The sequence below is a fragment of the Aythya ferina genome (genome assembly GCF_964211825.1).
Source record: "Aythya ferina genome assembly, chromosome: 19".
NCBI classification, from domain to species: Eukaryota; Metazoa; Chordata; class Aves; order Anseriformes; family Anatidae; genus Aythya; species Aythya ferina.
This window is the reverse complement of record NC_140309.1, coordinates 10,942,114-10,962,696: the sequence shown is the minus strand read 5'-3', so window position 1 is coordinate 10,962,696 and position 20,583 is coordinate 10,942,114. Positions and strand designations below refer to the sequence as shown.

The following is a 20,583-nucleotide window of genomic DNA, read 5'->3' as shown; positions in this document are numbered from 1 at the left end:
GCATCGTATTTAGATAGGGTCGTCATTTTTATTCATCACTGAGGATGAAAATAAAATTTAGCTTTAATTCAAAGGCTAATTTAGATTTCGGTCTATGATTAACATTCCACATACAATTACTGCCATCAAAGTCAAGCATATGCATAAATCCTTGCAGGACTGGAGCCAAAACACTCATCCAATAGATTTTATATAAAGAATTATTCTTATCTATTATTTATGCAAGGGCCTGAACTAGCTAGCTCTTGACACAGCTAAGTCTGTCTATATATAAGTACTCATTTTCCTACTTTTCATCTGGCTTCTCCTCTACACAGTGTTATCTAATCTTACCAGCACTTGGATATAAACATCCCTCTTGAACCCACAGTTCACTAGCCGTAACATTACTCTTCTGCATATATGTTTATAGAAACAGTGTAAGTATTCAGCAAACGATCTCAGAAACCAAGTTTTCAGGAAAATGGGCAACATCTGCAACAGGTAACAGTACCAATTGTATAATTTGGTAAAACAAAACCTAAAAATAAATAAATACATATAAATAATGATTTAAAACTGTCATAAAAAGCTATGCTACAAAGTTATAAAATATTGTATTTACATATCATTAAAATACAGTTTTAAATTTAATTTTAAATAAAAAAGTTTAGCTAGTCCCCTTAAGACAGGGTGGAATCACCAGAATTTTAATACTATATTTTTGGCATGCAATATATACATAATTAAACAGTTAAAAAACATATATAAATGCAGAATACATAATGTAAGTGCAGTCGTGCTGTGGATCGTATCTATCATTATATTCACAATACCAGTCACAACATTTGCAAGTAAGAAAAACAGTAGCTGATTTTTATTAACAGCACTAATCAGGCAAGCGTGCAACAGCTCACTTTCCCTTCTGACAGGCACAGCCTCCGTTTCATCCTTTTTACTGGCGTTAGGGAGCTTTGCAACACTCCAGCAGGAGGGCACACTGGAGCCCTTCACGAGAAGCTTTGTGAACAGCAGCACGAGATCAGTCACTAGGAAGAAGACAAAGAAAGTCAGGCAGTGAGCAACGACCCATATGCAGTATGACAGATTGGCCATGCGGCGGGACACGGGGTCTGTGTGTGCTTGTGACAGGTGAAGAAGCACGAAGAGCACGAGGACGGTCAGCAGTAAGGAACAGACTGCTTCCATCCAGTCCTTGACTGAGTTTCTGTGCTTCTTCAGATAGAGCCCTACTTGCACACTTGCCATGTATATGGCTAGATATCCAAAGAGAGAGAGCAGGCCTTCCCTGTTGGCATTGAAAAAGCCAACCCTAGTGTCTTTGCCGTCGCTGCCGTGCAAGACAAATGTCTTCAGAGAGGTAATGTTAAGAATAAGCTGATAAAGTACAGCGAGATTCACAGCCACAATCCAAGATTTATTTGCTGGAATTATGGCTAAAAGTAGAGATGCTGCAAGCCTCACAAATGCTAAGGTAAAGAAAAAATTCCAATGCACTCCATACTCTGAAGTATGTTCCTGATACTCGATAGATTTAACACTAAGGAGTCGTCCAACGCCAAGGAAAATCAATGGCCAGATGGAAAAAAACTGCTTGGCCAGATGGGAAAATTTTGCTTGCGTCACATACGACTTTTGTCTAACTTCAGGACAAACAAGAGCATTACCGAAAATGAAAGCTCCAACCCCCAAATCCATAACTCCAGTTCCATAGGTCTCAGCTTTGGCATATCGCCGTGGGAACTGCGGGAAATCCACTGCTAAAATACCGATCGATGTCAGCACGTTGACATAAACACGTAACGCTGTTATTGCTGGAATGTATTCTGAATCCAAGTACGTCCTCTGGAAGTCTTTTACAATTTGCCTGAAAGGCGCTCGGGTATCGTGTTTTCTTTGGCTGTATATTTTAGAAAATATTCCTGCACAGATGGCTGCAATGATGCTTGGCGGAAAAAAGATGATTGGAGACAGGACTGTGCAGGAGAACAGGAGAGGAGATACCAGCACAGCGAAGTCCAGCAGCAGGCTGCATGTCCTTGACCTTAGAGGCTTCCCATTGTGCAGGTAGTACAAAATCAAGAGGAGCCCTCTGCAAAGCAGGCAGAGCGGAGCTAGAGGCAAGCCCAGCGAAACTTCCAGCAAGCTCGTTCCGTTCAGGTTACTGATAAAGGCTTCTTTCAGCTGTTTTTGTGACATCCTTCTTCCCTGTGCTGGAATCAGAAGCATGAAATAGTCAGTGAGGGAAGGGAAGGGAAGGGAAGGGAAGGGAAGGGAAGGGAAGGGAAGGGAAGGGAAGGGAAGGGAAGGGAAGGGAAGGGAAGGGAAGGGAAGGGAAGGGAAGGGAAGGGAAGGGAAGGGAAGGGAAGGGAAGGGAAGGGAAGGGAAGGGAAGGGAAGGGACGGGGGGTGCCCTTCCCAGCCCCCACCTCAGCTCCCCGCGCCCCTTCCTCCCGCTGAGGTAAACCCGGGCCGCGCTCCGCGGCCGCACTTTCGGCGCTGGGCGGCAGCTGCCGATCCGCAGCGCCCGATTCGCCACGGGGCAGCCCCGCCGCGGCTCCTCCTCCTCCTCCTCCTCGTCCTCCTCCTCCTCGTCCTGCCGCCCTTCCTCCCGCCGCCCCGGCTGCCCTCGGCCCCGGTGAGCAGCCCCTTCCCTTCCCTTCCCCGTCAGAGCCGCTCCGGGCAGCCGGGGCAATGAGTAAATCCCCGCAGAGCACCGCCCGCAGCCGCCCCGTGCCAACCCCTCCGCTTTATTTCAGGGCTCCTCGGGGGGATTCGGGTGAGGGACCCCAGAGCCGAGGCCCCCGCATCCCAACGCCGCCGCCTTCCCGAGGGCTGGGCGGGCACAGCCGCAGCGCCGCGCTGTAGGAGCCGAGATGCCCAAGCAGGTAACGAGGAAACCAGGAATTGTGTTGGCTAATTAATTTTTTACTGCAGGAATAGGAATGCTGGCTTGTTTCCGGCCAAGTTAAGATTAGGTAACTGCTAACGCTTATTCACTCCTAGTTCAGGAGCTCGGCTGGATGTATTAACCGTGTGGGTTTGAGCTGTGTTGCTGACACCAAGATGAGATTTTTGGTATGCCATTAGCATTAATGGGGCAAGCATTAATACTTACAGGAAGCATATATCCTGAAGGGAAGCTCTTCAGCAGAATGAACCAACGCGTGAGCTGTGCAGTGGAGCTGTCACAAGCCACGTTTTCAAAAACTGTTTTTCTTCTGGCTAAGCAATCACCATTTCTTCTCGAACGATGTTGAGCAAAAGGGTGGAGGTGAGCAGAAAGCAGCTCCTTCTCAGGTCTTGCAATATCAGCGTCACGATAGGCTCCTTAAGAACTTGTTTGGTGCCAGAATAATACAGCGAGCACGTGAGAAGGCAGAGGAAGAATGGGCAATTGGCAGAAACGCATCTTGTCCATGGGGTATTTCATAGCTGTGTCTGTTCTCCGTGAAAGCTGCAAGCTTCTAATGTTCATTCAGAGGAGAACAACAGAAATCACTTTGATAGCAAAGCTTAACTACGTTGCTAAGCATTTTTTTTCCTTGATACGTAAAATTTTATGTTACTGGAAATTAATATCTTATGCTGTCTGCAAAAGATAATAATGCTCCTAAATGAGTATGTTATTCTTGCTTTTTTTTTTTAGAAATGTGTTAATGAGGTTTGGTGGTATATTTTCCTTTTTGTTAATGAGCTTAGCTCATGTAGTGAGAATGCTGCTAACTGAATTTAGCACTTTTTGTGCATAAACAATGTGATACTGTTCATTAACTTGGTTAACTTGTAAAGAATTGCATAGTTATGCTATTAAATACAAATGAGTAGGGTTACTTTGAAGGAGCTTCTGTCAAGGAGAAGGGGAACAGTAAAGGAATATCCAGAATGTAAAAACCAGGACTGGTGTCTTTTCCCTTCTAGCCCAAAAATAACAAGCAGGACCTGAAATCTCTTCTGTCTAAGTTTTCCATTACGTTTCAGCAGCAAATGTGTCCTTCCAAGTAATTCTGTCAAGGACACAGGAGCCCAGAGGCTAAGATTTAAATACTTTCAGTGATTCAAAGGGGTCAAATCTTCAACTAATAGTCTTCACCTCTTAAAATGCTACTGTTTCTCTCCTCTGGCTGCAGTGCATGCACTCTGCAACTTCAGTCTTGGGGCTCTCAATCTCTGCTGTACAAATGAAGGTCTCTCCCAGGAAAACTGCTGTTGTGTTAGACCGCTGTAGCTTTTAGCTCTGCCTTCACCTCTGCAGCTAGTCCTTCCTGCTTCCCTCTGACCAAGGCAGTGCTTGCATTGAATGCATGACATTCATGGGCTTAGAAATACACCATTAAAAACACTGTACAAGTGTATTTGTGCTGAATGACCCGGACACTTGCTAGTGCTGGATAGTGTGAGATTAAGGGCACGTTCTTTCCGAGTGCCTTTGCTTACAGCCAGAGTTGCCAGCAATGAATTCAACCTACAAACAGCATTGTCAGCCTGCCAGCTCTCATATGCCAGATAACACTTTCTAAAAACAGACTACACCATGGGAAGCATTGATGCAGGGGGAGGATATTGCTTTCAAACTGGGAGGAACAGGAGCTCAAATATACTAACTTATGATTCTTGGTGACCGTGAACTTCTGTTATATGGAAGCAGTAGAAGAGCTATAACCTGTGGGGGATGAGGTGAAAGTCCAGCTGTATTCTGCCTTGGACTGGTGCTGACCTAACATCCTCTCTAGGTAAATGGCCAAAAAGAAGATTCCATCATCCCAAATGACCTCAGTGAATCATTTGAAGAAGAGGTTAGAGCTTTTCTCAGTGATGAAGAGAAGCTGCATCTTTTTGATGACCTAACAAAAGTTAATCCAGTGACAATGACAACAGGTAAGCAGCCAGCCAGGAGCGGCATCTCCTGAGGAGTCACTTTCCCTGGTGTCTGCCAATACCTATCATTAGCGTTCTCGCCACGTTCATATTATCCTGAACACAGTAGTTAAATATCCAAAGCCTATTAAAATTAACTGAGTCATGTTTGACTTGGTTGAATTTTTCTTTTTCAATACTGTTGTTGTAGTTAAGCCATACCGATCTCTCAGCAAGTTCTGCCTGCAGAACTCATGTTTGTGTTGTTGCTTCAGGTGGCATGGGGTTGTGGTTGAGACTTCATGCTGTTGAAGGACTCTTGGATGACCTTGTGATTGCAGTTGTGGTTTATGTGAACTTATCAGAAAACAAGGCTCTGACTTAGATTCAAAACATGCCCATGAAATTAGTTTTGAAAAGTAAATTTCTCATTTGACTTTTAAAAGCCCTGTTGAGACAAGCTAAGACCTGCTCCTAGGGTAGATGGGGAATTATTGCCTCTATCTGTTCTGCAAATGAACAGCTCTGCTTTCTAGGACTTACGGTGCAAAACCTCATAAAAGCACAGGATTTAATTAATCGAAGAGTTAACATCCCTTAAACTTTTTAAAAACAAGGGCAACTTTTAAGGCATTTTTATTTATATTATTTCTACAGATCTTTCTCGATCACCTTCTCATTCTCTGTTAAACATAATAGATAACATTTCTGAAGATTTTTGTTACAAATAAGAACAGGAAGAGTTGAATATACTTTTCAAAAGACACTAATAGAAGGTGTATCTTTCAGTTCTGAAATGTCTTCAAGCAAGATATACTGTAAACTTGTTTTATACAAATGCTGGCTGCAGCCTGGTGGCTTTAAACCCATTTCAGCCTATCTCCTGCCTCTATTCACCCGAGCTTATGAGAGAGTACCATGTTGCAGTTCGCCCCCAGGTAATCCTTATGTTTGAAATAATTGTCCTCCTGCAGAACCCAGATTTCAAGTTCTTCAAAATCTCTACATGAGCAAAATAATTCTAAAGGATAAAACCCATTTCTACTGAAATACGAGTTCTACTAAAAGAGCAGTACTATTTTCAGATAAATGTGTGAAGACCTTTGCTGCCCATTGCTGTAGAACTGTGTAATTACTGTTCTCTTAAACATGAATATTCTGTTTTACTGCCAGGATTTAAAACCTCACATCTTTGCAGTGGCTGAACAAACCTACAGAAATGTTCAAAGCCAGATAGACCCCATAAACCAGTCTATAATTGTTAGTGGAGAAAGTGGTGCTGGGAAGGTAAGGAGATTTTTTTCTATTGTCCTGACATTGTTTTTATGCTTTGAAATTTGGTAGTGATTTGTAGTGCAAAGTATTTCAGTGAGCAAGCAAAGAAGAAGAAAAAAAATTTCTGACAAGAGCATGTAGCCAGTCTGCTCTAGCAAGATTCTCTTGAAATATGCATAAAGCATTAAGTGATCGCTGCAATCAAATAGACTTAATATAACTACTCTCTAGGTAACATCTGTCACTTCTGGAAGGGCTATATTTGAATCATTTGATAGGAATCGCACCTGAGTTAAAGTCTCAGCGTAGTCTGTTAGGAAGCTATTATCTCAGCAAACCCTATATAACGACTTAAAAGAGGTAGGAAACTTCAGATTCTATCCTAAGCCCTTCTGTAATGATCCATTCCTATTCTGCAAAATAACTGAGGATATTTTTAAACCTGAGAACAAAACGATTTGCTGAATGTTAATGACTCAAAGTCCATTCACATTCAATTCATGTTAAGGTACTAGCTATTAATTCTAGCTGAGCTTCCAGATGGTTACATCTCAGTAAAACTGCTGTTCAGCAAAGCACTTCAATAGGATTTAAGTGTGTCTGTTGCACATAAGGATATGCACAGAAAGTTTCTGCTGAACTAGAGCTATAAACCTGACATAGTTACTCTCCAGCATCACCGCCAGCTGTGTTTTTGGAAGCTAGCACTGTTTCACTCACTGACATAACTAATGACAGTAAAAACAAAGGCCTACTGTCAAGTCTGTCTCTTGCAGACCTGGACATCTCGCTGCCTTATGAAATTTTATGCTTCTGTTGCTGCTTCAGTTACTTCCCCAAAAGACAATGAAACTGTGGAAAGGATAGAGAAGAGAGTGTTGGATTCCAACCCCGTCATGGAAGCATTTGGTAAAAGTAGCTTTTTTTTTTTTAACAGCAAAGACAAGTAGTGGCCACGGTGGGCATTTTCTTTGTTAATATACAAGTCTAAGCTACCTCTCATTTGTCTCCTTAAAAGACAAACTCTTCAAATACTGGAACTGTATAGAAATCCCCCTTAATGTCTATATGCCCTGCACAGAAGAGTAAAACCACTCTGATTATGCTGTATGTGTCACTGGTAATTTCACAGGAAATGCATGTACCCTGCGGAATAATAACAGTAGCCGTTTTGGAAAATATATCCAGCTTCAGTTAGACAGGTAATAATTACTATTTTAAAAGCTTATCTACTGTCTTCTTTCTTTAAATTTTTACAAACCTATCTCTAAAGTCTGCCAGAGAATATTCAATGTCTTTATAAATATTTTGATTTACTGGCAGTTTATATTATTATTTCTTTTTTGTTTTCTGCTAGCACTCGTCCTGATATCTAAAAGAGAAATGGAAAAACAGAGATTCATTTAAGAACTCTGAATAAACTATTATATTAAACTTGCACAAAACTGAAGGTGGACTGCAGGGCATTCCTAGTCAGTCTGTATTGTGACAACAGAACATTTATCAAATGGTGAGGGAACTTTGTTAAAATCTTTGCTTCTTTTTTTTCCCCCTCTTTGCCTCTAGATTCCACCATCTGAGCAGTGCCTCCATTCAGACTTTCCTTTTGGAGAAGACAAGAGTTGCCTATCAGGCCCCCAATGAGAGAAACTTTCATATTTTTTATCAGGTGTGTTCAGTGAACTTTGCTAGATATTTCTGACAAACAGTGGGTATGAAATCACCAGATTTAGCACAGTGCCAACTTCCAAACAGTTCACCTGTCTGCCATGCTTCCATATTAAATCATATCCCCAGTCCCTTATTCTTCCTTGTCTGTGAGATGTAAATACCAAAGGCAGAATCCGGTCATTACCTTGTTTTCTGTCTCCAGATCACAAAAGGTGCCACTGCAGAGGAGAGGCTGGAATGGAACCTTCCAGAAGGGGCTGACTACCGCTGGCTGCCAAACTCTGAAAGAAATTTAGATGGTAAAGATCAATTCCACAGACTGGCCCTTAATAACAGCTGTAACTTTGAAGGAAGGCAGATGAAAATGCATCTGTCCCATTAAATCCCATGACCCAGGTTGATCAGCCAACAAGCTCCTGGTCTGGCCTCAACAGACATTTTGCAAAGCCACCAGCATTAATGTGATTTGGTTTTATGTTCTAGTTTGCACTGTCAATGGTTTTCACCTGACTTGAAATAGTGGTTTCTGGCCTCGCAAATTTGCATCACTCTGTGGTTATGTTTAGAAACTGTCTCATCTTTGGATGTGCTTCAGCAACCTGCTGCCTAACTTCCAAGCCCCACAGAGTTGGTACTAAGCCAGTGACTTGGTTCTCCAGATCGTCCTCTGGGATTTACCTAAAGAGTGTCTGGCTTTCTTGATCTCCTCTGACAATTCCAGCTAAACTGGACGTGGTGGAGAGTGTTCTGCATGCCTGCATGCATGGCTTCCTTTTGAATAACACCTGTTTGGCTTTTCAGAGGACTGCTTCGAGGTGACCAGGGATGCAATGTTTCACTTGGGCATTGACCGCTCCACGCAGAACAATATTTTCAAGGTCAGGTACAATGCATGGTCACCACGAGGCTGACACTGATGTTTGGAATGTCTTTTTAGTGTGGGATTTCTACAGAAGTAAATCTGTATCAGTGTCCAGAGCATGGGTTGTTTGGTATTAGATGCAGCAATATCACCTGGCGAGCCTGCAGCTACACGTGATGTTGCATAACCAAATATTAGTTTTTAAGTAAAAGCCTGCACCTGTGAGCTTTAGATTTCCTTCAGTAGCGCAGCACTAGAAATTACTGTAGAAGCTTGGAATCTACTTGCTTTTTTTGTGTGTAGAAATGTTTTGACTCGCCCTGTTCATATGCCAAGGGCAAGGCTAAGAGGATGCTGCCTTGGAGGAAGAGCTGTGTTTTAGAAAACTCAGTGCTTGATTATATTGCAGGTGTTGTCAGGCCTTCTCCATCTCGGGAATATTCAATTTTCTAACCCATTGGATGAATCTCAGCCTTGTGAACTAGAAGACAAAATCAAAGGTGAGGCAACAAGCATGCCGTACTCTACAGAGTACCTTCTTCTGGGTTTGGGTAAAAAAGATCCAAAATCCCACATTTAAGTTAGTGAGTTCACAGAAGTGCCATTTTGTGGTATCACCTCTAGACCTTCCATAACTTTAAAGGGGCTGCATTCATTTGACACTCCAGATAATCTTCCAACATTTTTTTTGCCTGAATAAGATTTTGTGAAGATCACTGGGGACTTGCTGAAGATACCGGTTGAGGAGCTACTGGAATCATTACGAATTCGAACAATAACTGCTGGAAAACAACAGCAAGTCTTCAAGAAGCCATGCTCTAGAGCAGAATGTGAGACTAGGAGAGACTGCCTCGCCAAAGTGATCTACGCTAAGTAAGGCCACGCTGCTGTGCCAATCCATTTAATTTTTGTGAGGGAACAGGGAGGCCAAGGAGACTTACTTTCTCTGGCTTTTGCTTGGACACAACAGTAGTATAACTCTGCCTTTCCCTCCTGAGACGCCCTTGATTCAGTCACAGATACTGACATAGCTGCAGTATCTAATAGATTGTCAGAGAACTGCTGTTTAACATCAGCCAGGCAGCGTGTCATAACTTTCTTGCTGGATCAGTAAGAAAAGCAAGCTCTTTTCCAACTAATCCAGTTGTCATTGTCTGCAGATTGTTTGAATGGCTTGTTTCGGTCATCAACGAAAGCATTTATGCAGATACATCAGCATGGACCAGCTTCATAGGTATGGTTATTCATCCCTGGTTTAACTGAGTTTAACCATAAGTCCTTCAACCTACTCCTAGACCAAAATGCACTAGCTCACCATATTCTTCCTAGGTTTGTTGGATGTTTACGGTTTTGAAGCCTTTCCTGAAAACAACTTGGAACAGCTTTGTATTAACTATGCCAATGAGAAACTGCAGCAGCACTTCGTAGCACACTATCTGAAAGCACAACAGGTAACATTCCACTAAGAGCAAACGTCAAACAGCATCATAACCATTCACTAAGTATAAAGTTTCTAGACCTGGACTTAGTGCCAGCACAGAGAACCCAACAGAATCTTGTAATCTGAACATCACTGGTACGTGGTACCTTGTGGAAGCCTTCTGCCACGGGAGAACAGCTCCATAAACCCAGTTGTCATGCCAGTGCCTTTAAGGTCAAAAACATTGCACATCAGCTTTTTTTCTTCAATGAGAAAGTACAAGACTTGTCTTTCACAACAGAGAAGGTATCTGTTCCATGCTAAATACATTACAGTCACTTATCTAACTGGGCATGCACTGCTAATTCAAGTTCTCATCTGAGTGCTCTGAGAGCTACAAAGCCCCTGCCAGACCTGGAGTGCTTCTCTAATAGATGTACTCCTGTCCTGGTTGAATTCCTCCACATTACACATGCATTACCCCAATGATCTTTGCCATTAACTGGAATCTGGGAAACTTTTCTTAATGGCACCAACATGATGGCACCTTCTGCCTCACAGCATAGTTATATCAATTTATTGAGGACAATAGCACCTCTTTGCCCATAATTTGTGCTTTCATATGCTTTTTCTTTTTTCCCCCCCACCTACCTTCGTTAGTATGCCAGGGGTTAATGGTCAGTGAAGATGGAAACCAAGTTCAAGCACACGGTTACTTGCCTTGAAACTAATTCACGACCTCTGTTTGTAGCACTCCTGCCAATGCCTGCCTGCCCTCTTACCTCTCTTGATCTGGCTGTGTCCCAAACCATCTGAATGCCATTAGTGGCTATGCTGAGCAAGCTCTTGGCAGGAGACTTTTAAAATAACTGTCCAGGGCTTCTGCTTGTTAAGCACTCCTGACAGTTTGTTCCATAATTTGGCGTAAATATTGTACAAACTGCCTCAACTGATACCTTTTTCCATTTCCTTTTGGATCAGGCTTTATTTAAATTGAGCCAAGTTAGTGAAGTCTGGCACACAATGGCAGGTTTAGGGCTGTGTCCCAGTCTAAGGAATTCTGTGTATTCCTTGCACTTCAAGGGAAAAACCAGTCAGTACAGCCAGGAGAGGCTTAGTGTCTATTTGTCTTAGTGTCTTGGCCTCTGTTTACTTTGTAAAGCAGCTTTTCAGGTCTCACTAATAAATCTAAATTTCCCAAATAATGAAATAAACTGTTCCAATAGGAGCTGCTGCTACATAATCAAAAGCTACTTGGGGTAAAATATCCTCAGCTTTTTTTTTTTTTCCCTTAAGATTTCCACCGAACATGAACTGGTCTTTGAATAACTAGGATGAGTCTGTGATTAACTTGTTAAACAGTAACTGCATCAAACTGTGAAAAAAACGGTGCAGTTATTTGAGCTCTAGTGCCCTCTGCTGCACAACAGCCAGTTTCTCTCTTACTTCAGGAAGAATATGCAGCTGAAGGCCTACAGTGGTCTTTCATAAACTACCAGGACAACCAGAACTGCCTTGATCTGATCGAGGGCAATCCTCTCAGCATTTTTTCTTTGCTGAATGAGGTAAGTGCACACCTACACTCCTAGTGCTTCTGGCCTAGTTGCCTGCCTTCTGTCTCAAGCCACCACAGAAAACATGAATGCTAAATTAGTATGAAACTTGCCAGCTACAAAATTTCTGCAGAACTTACCTTTTGAAACTACATGCTCATTACAATCATGACATTTCTCTGTCCTATTCAGATTTTTTTTTTTCCCACTGATCCAGGATGTTTTGATTCAAACATGAAGCCTCAATTACATCTTTTTTCCCCACAGTATTTCAGGGCTTACATACCAAGAGCAATTCTAAAAGTAAAATGGCTATGATTTTAATTTAAAGTTTTAGCTTTTAATTATTAAGGACAGCTGGTTTTGACTAATACAAAATGCTGCAATTTTGTCTTGTCTGTTATGCAGGAATGCCGTTTGAATAGATCCTCTAACCCTGACCTGTTTCAAACTCGGATTGAGAAAGCCTTGTCTGATAATCAATGTTTAAGTCGAGACAAATTTAGCAAGAAGCCTAACTTCATTATTTCACATTATGCTGGCGAAGTCTGCTATCAGCTGGAAGCAATGGTGGAGAAAAACAAGGTAGATGTTTTCAGAATCAGCTGTTTAAAAATAAAACCTTGTAGGCCAAAACAAATTTTAAATTAAAACATCACTAACGTGTATATTCAGCAACGTTTACTGAATTTGCTCACCTCACTCCGAATAAACCATTCAGGCCCTGTAGAATTGGATAATGTCCTTGGTCTGCTTTTCAGTGAATGGTCACGGGCACAAGTAAAATCTTTTTTAACAGACCTTTCAGCTGAAGATTAAGTGGATCACGTATTACCAAATCAGTGCTTCTTCTGTTCCTGAGACAATGCAGAAGTGTTAATGGCATCAGGGCATTTATATAGCCATAAATATAGCACTTAGCCTCATAAAAAAATCAGATAAGTTTATGAGAAACAAGAGCATGGATGTCACCGAAACTCAAATTTTGGCCTTGTTGTGCCATCACAGCACAAAAGAAATAGTCTGTAGACTACTAAAACTGTAGTCCCGTAACAGTTTTTTCATAATCAGAAATTACAGCAAATGATACTATGGTGATGGAAAAAAATAGCAACTCATTTAAAAGGAAGACTTTCTAATATTTGTTGCAGACTGTGCAATTGGGATTAAACTAGTCCTTGGATTTCTAGCTCACTTAAGTTGTATAAAAAGAAAAACATTAGGAGCAGTCATACATTTGACTAGATTTGCTAGATGTTTTGCCAAACTATTTTCTGTTCTCAGATCTGACTATGAATGAATGCATGTAGTCAGATTTGAAACTACAGCTGTGGTTAAGTCACACTTGGCATCCGAAATACTATTCCGTTTATTTATGTGGAATTTTTTGAAATCTTCAAAGCTTTCTGCATAAGGCCAAATGCTAATGAGTCATGTTTGTGTTTGCAGGACCCCATTCCACCAGAACTCATCCATGTTTTGCAGAATTCTAAGGACCCTTTGCTCCAAAAACTATTTCCTGTGACAGAAACAAACCAAAATAATGTCAGAACCCAGAATAGAGCAGCTGTTATTACGGTGGTGTCGAAGTTCAAGGTACATTCTATTCAAGTTTCTACTTTCTACTGCTGTCTTAATAACTAGATGAGAAAGCAATATAGTTGGAACCAAGATCAGTAAATGTTATTAAATGAGATGGCTGTAAAACTGAAGTAGTGTCAGGCTTCTGATATTCTCTGGGTTTAGAGTTTTAAGTCACTCCAGTCCTAGCTTTTCCTTTAACAGTTGGGCATCTGCCTTTATTAGGCTTCTTCCTACTTGTTCTTCTTGATGGGTTAGCTTCAATTGCTGTCCCTGGTACAGTTTTGGAAACTTTCTGAATTTACTATCAACAATTTTTAAAAGCATCCATAGAGTAGAATTTTTGCTCAAAATGTCCTTAAAGAACAGCTCTGCTAATACTAAGTCTGTAGAGCCATTCTTGCAAAAAAATGTTTGTTTTTTATAGAACTGTGATTAGCAAAACTACCTATGGAGGAGGAATCCCTAATTATACCTGTATTTGTTTTCTGCAGGGCTCACTTGAAAATCTCATGCAAATTTTGAATAGCACCAAACCACATTACATCCGATGCATCAAGCCTAATGCTGACTGCAAGGCACTGACTTTTAAAAGAGAAGAGGTAATTCTTCAAAAGCCTTTTTTTTTTTTTTTAAATGGTACATTTCAAAAGAGCTTTTTCTCCTTTGCAACTTCCAAGATAAATGTCCTTTCAGAATCATTGATAGTGCCTCTGAAATGGCACCAGTAAGCTCAGCAGCTTGTTCAGATTCAACTTACTTGTTGCTCTGTGAGAAATTCTCTTACCAAAGTGCTCGTTGGTCATTTAGAATGCTGCCTTTGCAGTCTGCAAGGTAGATAAGGGTGATCTGGCTGTTGGCTGCCCAGGTCACACAGATATCCTCACAGCGCATACTCACAATAAAAGTTTGCTTGCTTCTTCTGGTGTCTGGTCTGGGAGGGCTGCCAAGTTAGATGAGATCAACTGACAAGCATGTCTTTGGGAAAAGAACGGCAGATGCTAAAGCTATAACTAGAGAACCTTCTCTGATGGGAAAATAAACAGCTGAGGCAGTGCTGCATTTATTTTAAACACACTGAGAATTTGCTGATCGCATGCTAGTGTTAAAATATCAACATTGGGTTTCCATGTTCTGTTGCATTTGGTCAATGCAGGGTATGTGGATACCACAAGAAAAGGCAAGAGTGGACTTTCCCTCCATATCAGCACTGCCTTGTCCCTGCTCTGGCTGTTATACAGCGCAGTAACTCAGCAGCCATATAATCACCTTTTCCACCCTCTCCATTTGTTCCCTGACTGGCAGTGTGGTGAGGCATGCCAGGCACACAGTAGCTGAGCTGAATGTGGCTTGGGTTGAGCACATCCCATGCACACTTCACTGCAGCTTCCACAAAGAACAAGACAGTGTTTGCCTACCTAAACCAACTCAATTTATGTCTCAGGTTCTCAGCCAGCTTCAGGCGTGTGGAATAGTTGAAGCCATCACCATCAGTGCAGCAGGCTTCCCTATTAGGTAAGTCCAAACTTCTTGGGCAATGTCTTGCATAATCAATTTCTATAGCAATTAGCAGTATATTATTTATTTCAGAAGTATATTTATTCATGTTATTGACAGCTTAGCATCAATAGGGTGAGGCTTGCTGTTATCATAAACAAGCATAATTCTTGCCCAGTTTTTGTTACAAGCAAAAATAATTGTATATTACTGGGCAAAAGACAGCCTCCTGAATTTCTTCAGCAAGTTTATAGTTTCTTTCGTGTTGGTGACTACACAGGCATCACTTTATTTGCAGTCTATGAGCTGCAATTTTGAAGCCATTCTGCAATTCTTTCCCCTCAAAGGATAGGTTATTTACCAGATAGTAAATAAATGATACTTGCCTAGAATTTACCCTATTTTTGTCTATCAGGATCTCTTTTGAAAGTTTCACTGAACGCTATGAAATACTGAGAAGATCACGTGGGTACAATAAAAACAGTGTGTGTGGTAAAAGCAACTATCATACTGCCAAGAAAAAAGGTACATTTCCTTAGAAAATCCCTCTGCTGTAAAATAAAATTATCACTGCACCAAGTTGCTATTACATACATCAGATGCAATTACTATATTCAGCACTTAGCAAGACCATTATTCTGAAAATATTTTCCTAATTTATCTACATTGACTTCAATTTCTAATTTGCCTAATGCATATATATATATCATGCTCTTTTTAAGACAGCAAATCTTTCATCTTACTGCTGTTTTTCTGTGTACCTCTTCGATAGAAAAATTAGTTATGATGGTGTTTGGGTTTGCCCCCAGTTTAATTTGATTTAGAGCTGTCTCTTAAGTAAACTTGAAAACCACTTACCTTTTTGCTTATATTCCTTCTCCTTCCTTTTTTTTTCCCCACCTTGTCTTCTTGCCAAACACACTGACCTTCTAGCTTACTTGGATTCTGCTGCTTCTTCTGCCTTTTGCAAACTTCTATATGCAATTCTTTTTTCTAAACAAGAGGATGGACTTTAAAAAACATAATCCAGTCTACCAGGTAATGTCTTTGGTACGTGTCACTCAAAGAAGGAGCTCATCAGGTAGTTACATTTAATCTTGCAAGTTACTGCAAACCCCTTCCCTCTCCCAGATTAATCCCATTTTCTGGGGTCTGCTCAGTAACCAGCAAACGTAGAAAACAAGATCAGTAAGTACCAGCCTATTTCAGCTAAGTAAAATGGTTGGAAATCTGTTAACCTTGCTGAAATAGAATGAAGTAATGAAGTACAGGCTGGAAAATTACTTACTCACCATATCTTTCTCCATCAATTAGAAACCCATTAGTTGAAATGCCTCATTGTGATAGGTTACTACTCCTTTTTTATCTTCAGCAGGTTATAAAGTGCAAACAAAATAAAACAATTTCCTAAACATATGGATAAGCTTTTGGTTCCCTTATCAGCCTAACCCTAGCCTCATAGTCACCAGATGTCTTCCTGTAAGCAAGAATTGTTTATATTTGTTTTCAGTACCTTAAAATGCTCTCATCTCCTTAGAAATAAGTACAGCAGAAAAGCAAATAGTGTCCAGGATGGAAAGATACAGAGACCATCAAGTTCCGGCATTGGGCATGCAGAATACTCATGCAGCATTGCCTTGAGCAACACAATCTCTTTCAAGGACAGGTCTGAATTAAGTCTACCTCTATTTCCAAATAGGTTAATCTGGCTAACATGTTTGTCTCATAATGTAAAAATAAAAAAAATAAAAATAAAAAAAAAAGTCCTAGAAACAGTTATAATAACCTCTTACTGCTGCAATAAATTCCTGCTTAGTGTGTGACCCTGATTCCTTTAGCTGCTTCTGATACCCTATTAAAAGCTGTAGAATTGTGTAGAATTTGTTTTCTATTCCTGCATCATGCAGTACATTAACACCATCAGTCTAACACCTTGCTTTTTGCTCTTTGTTACTAATAGCTTGGGGTTTTGGTTATTTCATCAGATTTTCTTAGCTGCTCAAATCCATTCTCAATTGCATCGCTGTTGCTTTCTAACATTTCCAGGTAGTATACTTTAAACAATGTAAGAACAGCTGAGTCCTCCCCAAATTTGTTTAATTGTCTAGATCTGCCCAAAGTATCATTATCTGTGCTAGTCTGAACAGGCTGCAATGGAGGCAACAAGACAACACCTTAGCACCCAAACTACATCCTAGTTTAAACACACTGAGCTGCCTTTCTACTTGTTACCATATGGCAAAATCTGTGCTGTTGCATTGTTTCCCTTATAGCTAGAACTAGAATATCTCAGCCATCACCTCCTCCACTCCTGTTGTAGGTGCATACCCCCTAAGTGGCCAAGTGTCAGTATAAGGACAGTTAGTTGCTCTTGATTTACAAGTTTTGTAATACCTTCTCTTCAATGCTCCATTTGCAGGCAAGACTGCAGTGACAGATGATGACAAAGCATCATGTTCTGTCATTTTTGAGATACTTCAGAATGTTGTTACGGGACAAACTGCTGCTGAGCCACCAGGGAAGAGATCAGATAACACTTCGGTGTACTGCGGCAAAACCAAAGTATTTATGGCTAATTCTGTGGTAAGCATGTTATTTCTTGGATAACAGTTCTGGAGTGAACTCAGACCTAGTGCTGCAAGCGTCCTCTCAGTTTCAGTTACGGCTTTCCCTGGCTTCAGCTCACACACTTGGCTACTCTTACAGGTCTAAGCAAATTCTTTTTGACAAAAGCAGAGAAAGCACTTCTGGAAAGCTTGCACACTAAAGGGTATAGCCATAAAAGAACCCCCATTCGGTGGAGCTAGTTTTAAGCCAGCTGCTACTGTGACTTTGGGAGCTTCTGCTTTTTCCCCCCACAATACTCTTTTTTCCTCCCTCAGATACTTACACTTTTCGTTTTAATTTATATATATCTAAAAAGCATTAATGACACGCTGTCACTTCAAAAATGTAAGCAGTCTTGGGACACTGAAATGTGCGTGTAGGTTTCCAGCGAATAACAAATGATTGTAGAAGGGTTAAGAACATCTGTCCCTGACTATTAACTGCAGGCTTGTATCCCCATTGCAGCTAGAGCAACTTGAAGCTAAACGAGCAGAGGTGTTGAACGAGAAAGCATTTTGCATTCAGTGTTGCTGGAGAAGATTTAAAGAGAAGAAACTTGAGAAGGAGAGAAGGTCTGCAACCCTCATCCAAGCAGGTAACTTGATGAGGGTGTGGCTGGGCATAATGCAGCAAGTAACATTTCAGCTACACTGGGTACTTAAAGAGGAAGAATGGATATGCTAAGTGAGCATGGAGAAAGCTTAAGTGACTTCTCTCTTACACTGTGTGCAACAGAAGCTGAGATTCTTTGTACTCACATTTCTTTTAATTAAATTTTCAGCTATTCGTTCCTGGTTAGCCAAGAATCGCTTCCAAAGGATGCGCAGGGCTGCTAATGTTATTAAGCATCGCTGGAGGAAATGGAGAGTAAGTACGTTGGTGCAGGGAAGCATTAAAATTGAGTGACTGAGGCTTTGTACTGTTAGAGAAATAATCTACCGCTGTCAAGTAACTGTACAAAACCAATACTGACAATTCTCCAGAAACTCTTCTCAAGCTGAAGTGTAGATGATGAATGCTTGCAGGGTGGCAGCTAGAGACTGCAGAATAAACTTATTCCTAATTATCTTTATAAAATGGGAAAGCATCCCAAAAGGTGTCCTATCCTTTATGATGGCCTATTTTTTAGGCTCTTAGCTTTGCAGTTTTAAGTTTTGTTCAAGATGCTGGAAAATCTTGTTTAGCAATACTGTTCTGTGTCTTTTTATCAGGCAGAAATGGCTGCTTTGGCAGCAGCAGAACTGGATGAGGGTGAAGAAAAACCACTGTTCTCAGTTCCTGGCACTACAACATCAGCCAAATCACTTTGCTCTTTGGAAACAACCTGGCCCCTACGTGCAGTAATTCAGTTCTGGCCTCTTGGCCTCGTCCTGGCTGCTGCGCCTGTTACCATAGCGGGACTCCGGAGAGACCTGTCCCTGCTGGCATGCTTGAAAGTACTTCAGGAGAGCGACTGCTACAAGACAGAAAGCAGCTTCCTTGGCTGTGGCATTACTTCCGTTAGAGCTCTCCCACAGGTAATGTACCTCACACCCTCAAGTCAGCAGCACACCTAAGGTCTCGTGAGTTCAGGATCCTGTAACAGTATGGGCATGAAGTCTGCTGTCAGGCTCTGGTCTTCCCTTGTCCACTGGGTTAGATATGCAAGCATGATGCTGATATCAACAGGTCAAGCTAGACACACGACCAAAAAGAGACCTAAGCATGAAAGTGCTTGTTAATCTGTCATAGGAATAAACAGAACAAAGCTCTGCTTCAGAAACAGACAGGAAAGGATTCAAATGCGGGCTCTGCTGTTATGTTCTATGTATTTTTTTCTGCTTAGGGAGACTAAATTGGTACAAGAAAACACAGCAAGAAAATGTGCCCATATGGAGAAAGGCACTGCCTATCCCAGTAATTCTATATTAACATCACCATGCAGATGACTGCACGCAGACTAATTAGGATGGAGGGTTTTCGGGGCAGAAGGCAGGGAACAACCCTCCAGTACTTCAACTCCTACTCACGTGCAGGACAGAATCAAAAACCATTTACTAGAAGCAAGCCACAGCCCACACCAGCTTCTCTGTGAGGTTGCACTCCATTTAGAGATCAACTTGTCCCTGTTTGTTAGATTTTTGAGCTTGCCTAAAATCATGCTTGCAAGAGTATAACTTGTGCATGGTCACAATTACTCTAAGTAGGAAGACGTAGTACCAACTAAATACTCAGATCTTGAGAGTTTAAGCTACCTTCAGTGCAAGTTGTGGTATTGATACTCTTCACAGTAATCACTGATCAAATCAGTTTGTAGGATACCCCTGCAGGTCCCCCTCTACCCTTAGTCATATTTAACAGCTGCTCGTGTACTTTGTGTACTATGGCAGTAATCAGTCTGAATAGCCAAACTAGCTCTTAACCCTGCAAAGTATCAACTGACCTCCACCTCTTTTCTTTCTAGGGCTCTGTCAAGTTTCACTGTAAGAAGTCTCCCCTGCATTACGCAAATGTCAGTCCCCATACAGCTGCCTATTCTATCACTGGATTTAACCAGATTTTATTGGACAGAAAAGGACTCCTTCCAACCTAAGTTTTGGCCATCTGCACATACTGAACCTTTTCGTTCCGGGAAGGACTGCTGCAGGTTGCTGCTTTCAAATTACTCAACGTCCATATCTGCTGCTACCTCAGAGCTTTCTATAGTGATGCATTGTATATATAATATAATATACTACAAATTCAGAACACATGGGGGATATTCCTCCTCCCACATACGCACATATTAGAGGAAATAGCACTATGAGAACACTCAACATAATTAAACTAGATCAAGTGCTTTAAACAGTATATACTTGAACAGAACTCTTCTGGCACTACAGGGGCAAAGCAAGAGGCTGGTAATGAGATAGCAAAAAAGGCAAACCTTTCTGATGTGTGCTGCATTCTCGTTGGGAGGCACAGCTAGTCAGACTGATCGCAAACATTCAGAAACCTGTGACTGAGGAAGTAGCAGTCAGCTGTAACACTACAGGCAGACATCTCAGGGAAAAGCAACACTGGACTGTTTGCTTTTTATCTGTAGGACCAAAATATGCATAATCTCACAAGTGCCATGTGTTTCTAGCACTACTTAGCCATAGCTGAGGGGCCAAAGTTCTCCTTAGGGGTGCCAATACCATCTTTTTGTTGTGTACGTGGGTCTTGAAAACATTCAGCTCTTCTGTGTAGGCCACTTTTAAATAAAACTGTTAAGTATCTTGTGAAGGTGCCTGACTATCC

The 20,583-nt window shown here is 41.3% G+C and overlaps 2 protein-coding genes across 6 annotated transcripts; one reads left to right on the top strand and one right to left on the bottom strand.

Annotated features, from left to right (window-relative positions):
• Positions 1 to 484: 484 nt before the first annotated feature.
• On the bottom strand, positions 485 to 16,369 carry PIGW (phosphatidylinositol glycan anchor biosynthesis class W). 5 transcript variants are annotated; one of them, XM_084493595.1, is made up of 5 exons: positions 15,574 to 15,670; positions 12,336 to 12,494; positions 7,987 to 8,083; positions 3,118 to 3,466; positions 485 to 2,213 (listed from the first exon to the last, which is right to left on the bottom strand). In XM_084493595.1, the coding sequence occupies exon 5, from the start codon at positions 2,197 to 2,199 to the stop codon at positions 679 to 681; it is 1,521 nt and encodes a 506-aa protein (XP_084349721.1). In that variant the 5' UTR covers positions 2,200 to 2,213; positions 3,118 to 3,466; positions 7,987 to 8,083; positions 12,336 to 12,494; positions 15,574 to 15,670; the 3' UTR covers positions 485 to 678. The 5 variants fall into 5 exon arrangements, with proteins under 5 accessions (XP_084349721.1, XP_084349719.1, XP_084349723.1 ...); XM_084493593.1 differs by lacking the exon at positions 12,336 to 12,494 and having other exon boundaries at positions 15,574 to 16,369; XM_084493597.1 differs by lacking the exons at positions 3,118 to 3,466; positions 7,987 to 8,083; positions 12,336 to 12,494; positions 15,574 to 15,670 and adding an exon at positions 2,429 to 2,552 and having other exon boundaries at positions 485 to 1,028; positions 1,668 to 2,213.
• MYO19 (myosin XIX) lies at positions 2,649 to 20,568 on the top strand. Its single transcript, XM_084493589.1, has 24 exons — positions 2,649 to 2,887; positions 4,733 to 4,877; positions 5,646 to 5,794; positions 6,030 to 6,143; positions 6,908 to 7,040; positions 7,264 to 7,333; positions 7,698 to 7,800; positions 8,005 to 8,101; positions 8,604 to 8,680; positions 9,074 to 9,164; positions 9,366 to 9,537; positions 9,825 to 9,898; positions 9,994 to 10,115; positions 11,536 to 11,649; positions 12,046 to 12,222; positions 13,087 to 13,233; positions 13,713 to 13,820; positions 14,663 to 14,733; positions 15,131 to 15,240; positions 17,135 to 17,298; positions 17,788 to 17,917; positions 18,104 to 18,189; positions 18,534 to 18,839; positions 19,766 to 20,568. Exons 1-24 carry the CDS (start codon positions 2,876 to 2,878, stop codon positions 19,892 to 19,894), a joined length of 2,901 nt encoding a protein of 966 aa, XP_084349715.1. The 5' UTR covers positions 2,649 to 2,875; the 3' UTR covers positions 19,895 to 20,568.
• The last annotated feature ends 15 nt before the right edge of the window (positions 20,569 to 20,583 follow it).

Coding starts and splice junctions, on each gene's coding strand:
- PIGW (XM_084493593.1), bottom strand. CDS start 2,199: ATGTCACAAAAACAGCTGAAAGAAGCCTTTATCAGTAACCTGAACGGA.
- MYO19 (XM_084493589.1), top strand. Junction 14,734..15,130: donor GCAGCAGGCTTCCCTATTAG/GTAAGTCCAAAC, acceptor TTTGTCTATCAG/GATCTCTTTTGAAAGTTTCA. Junction 17,299..17,787: donor TATTTATGGCTAATTCTGTG/GTAAGCATGTTA, acceptor TCCCCATTGCAG/CTAGAGCAACTTGAAGCTAA.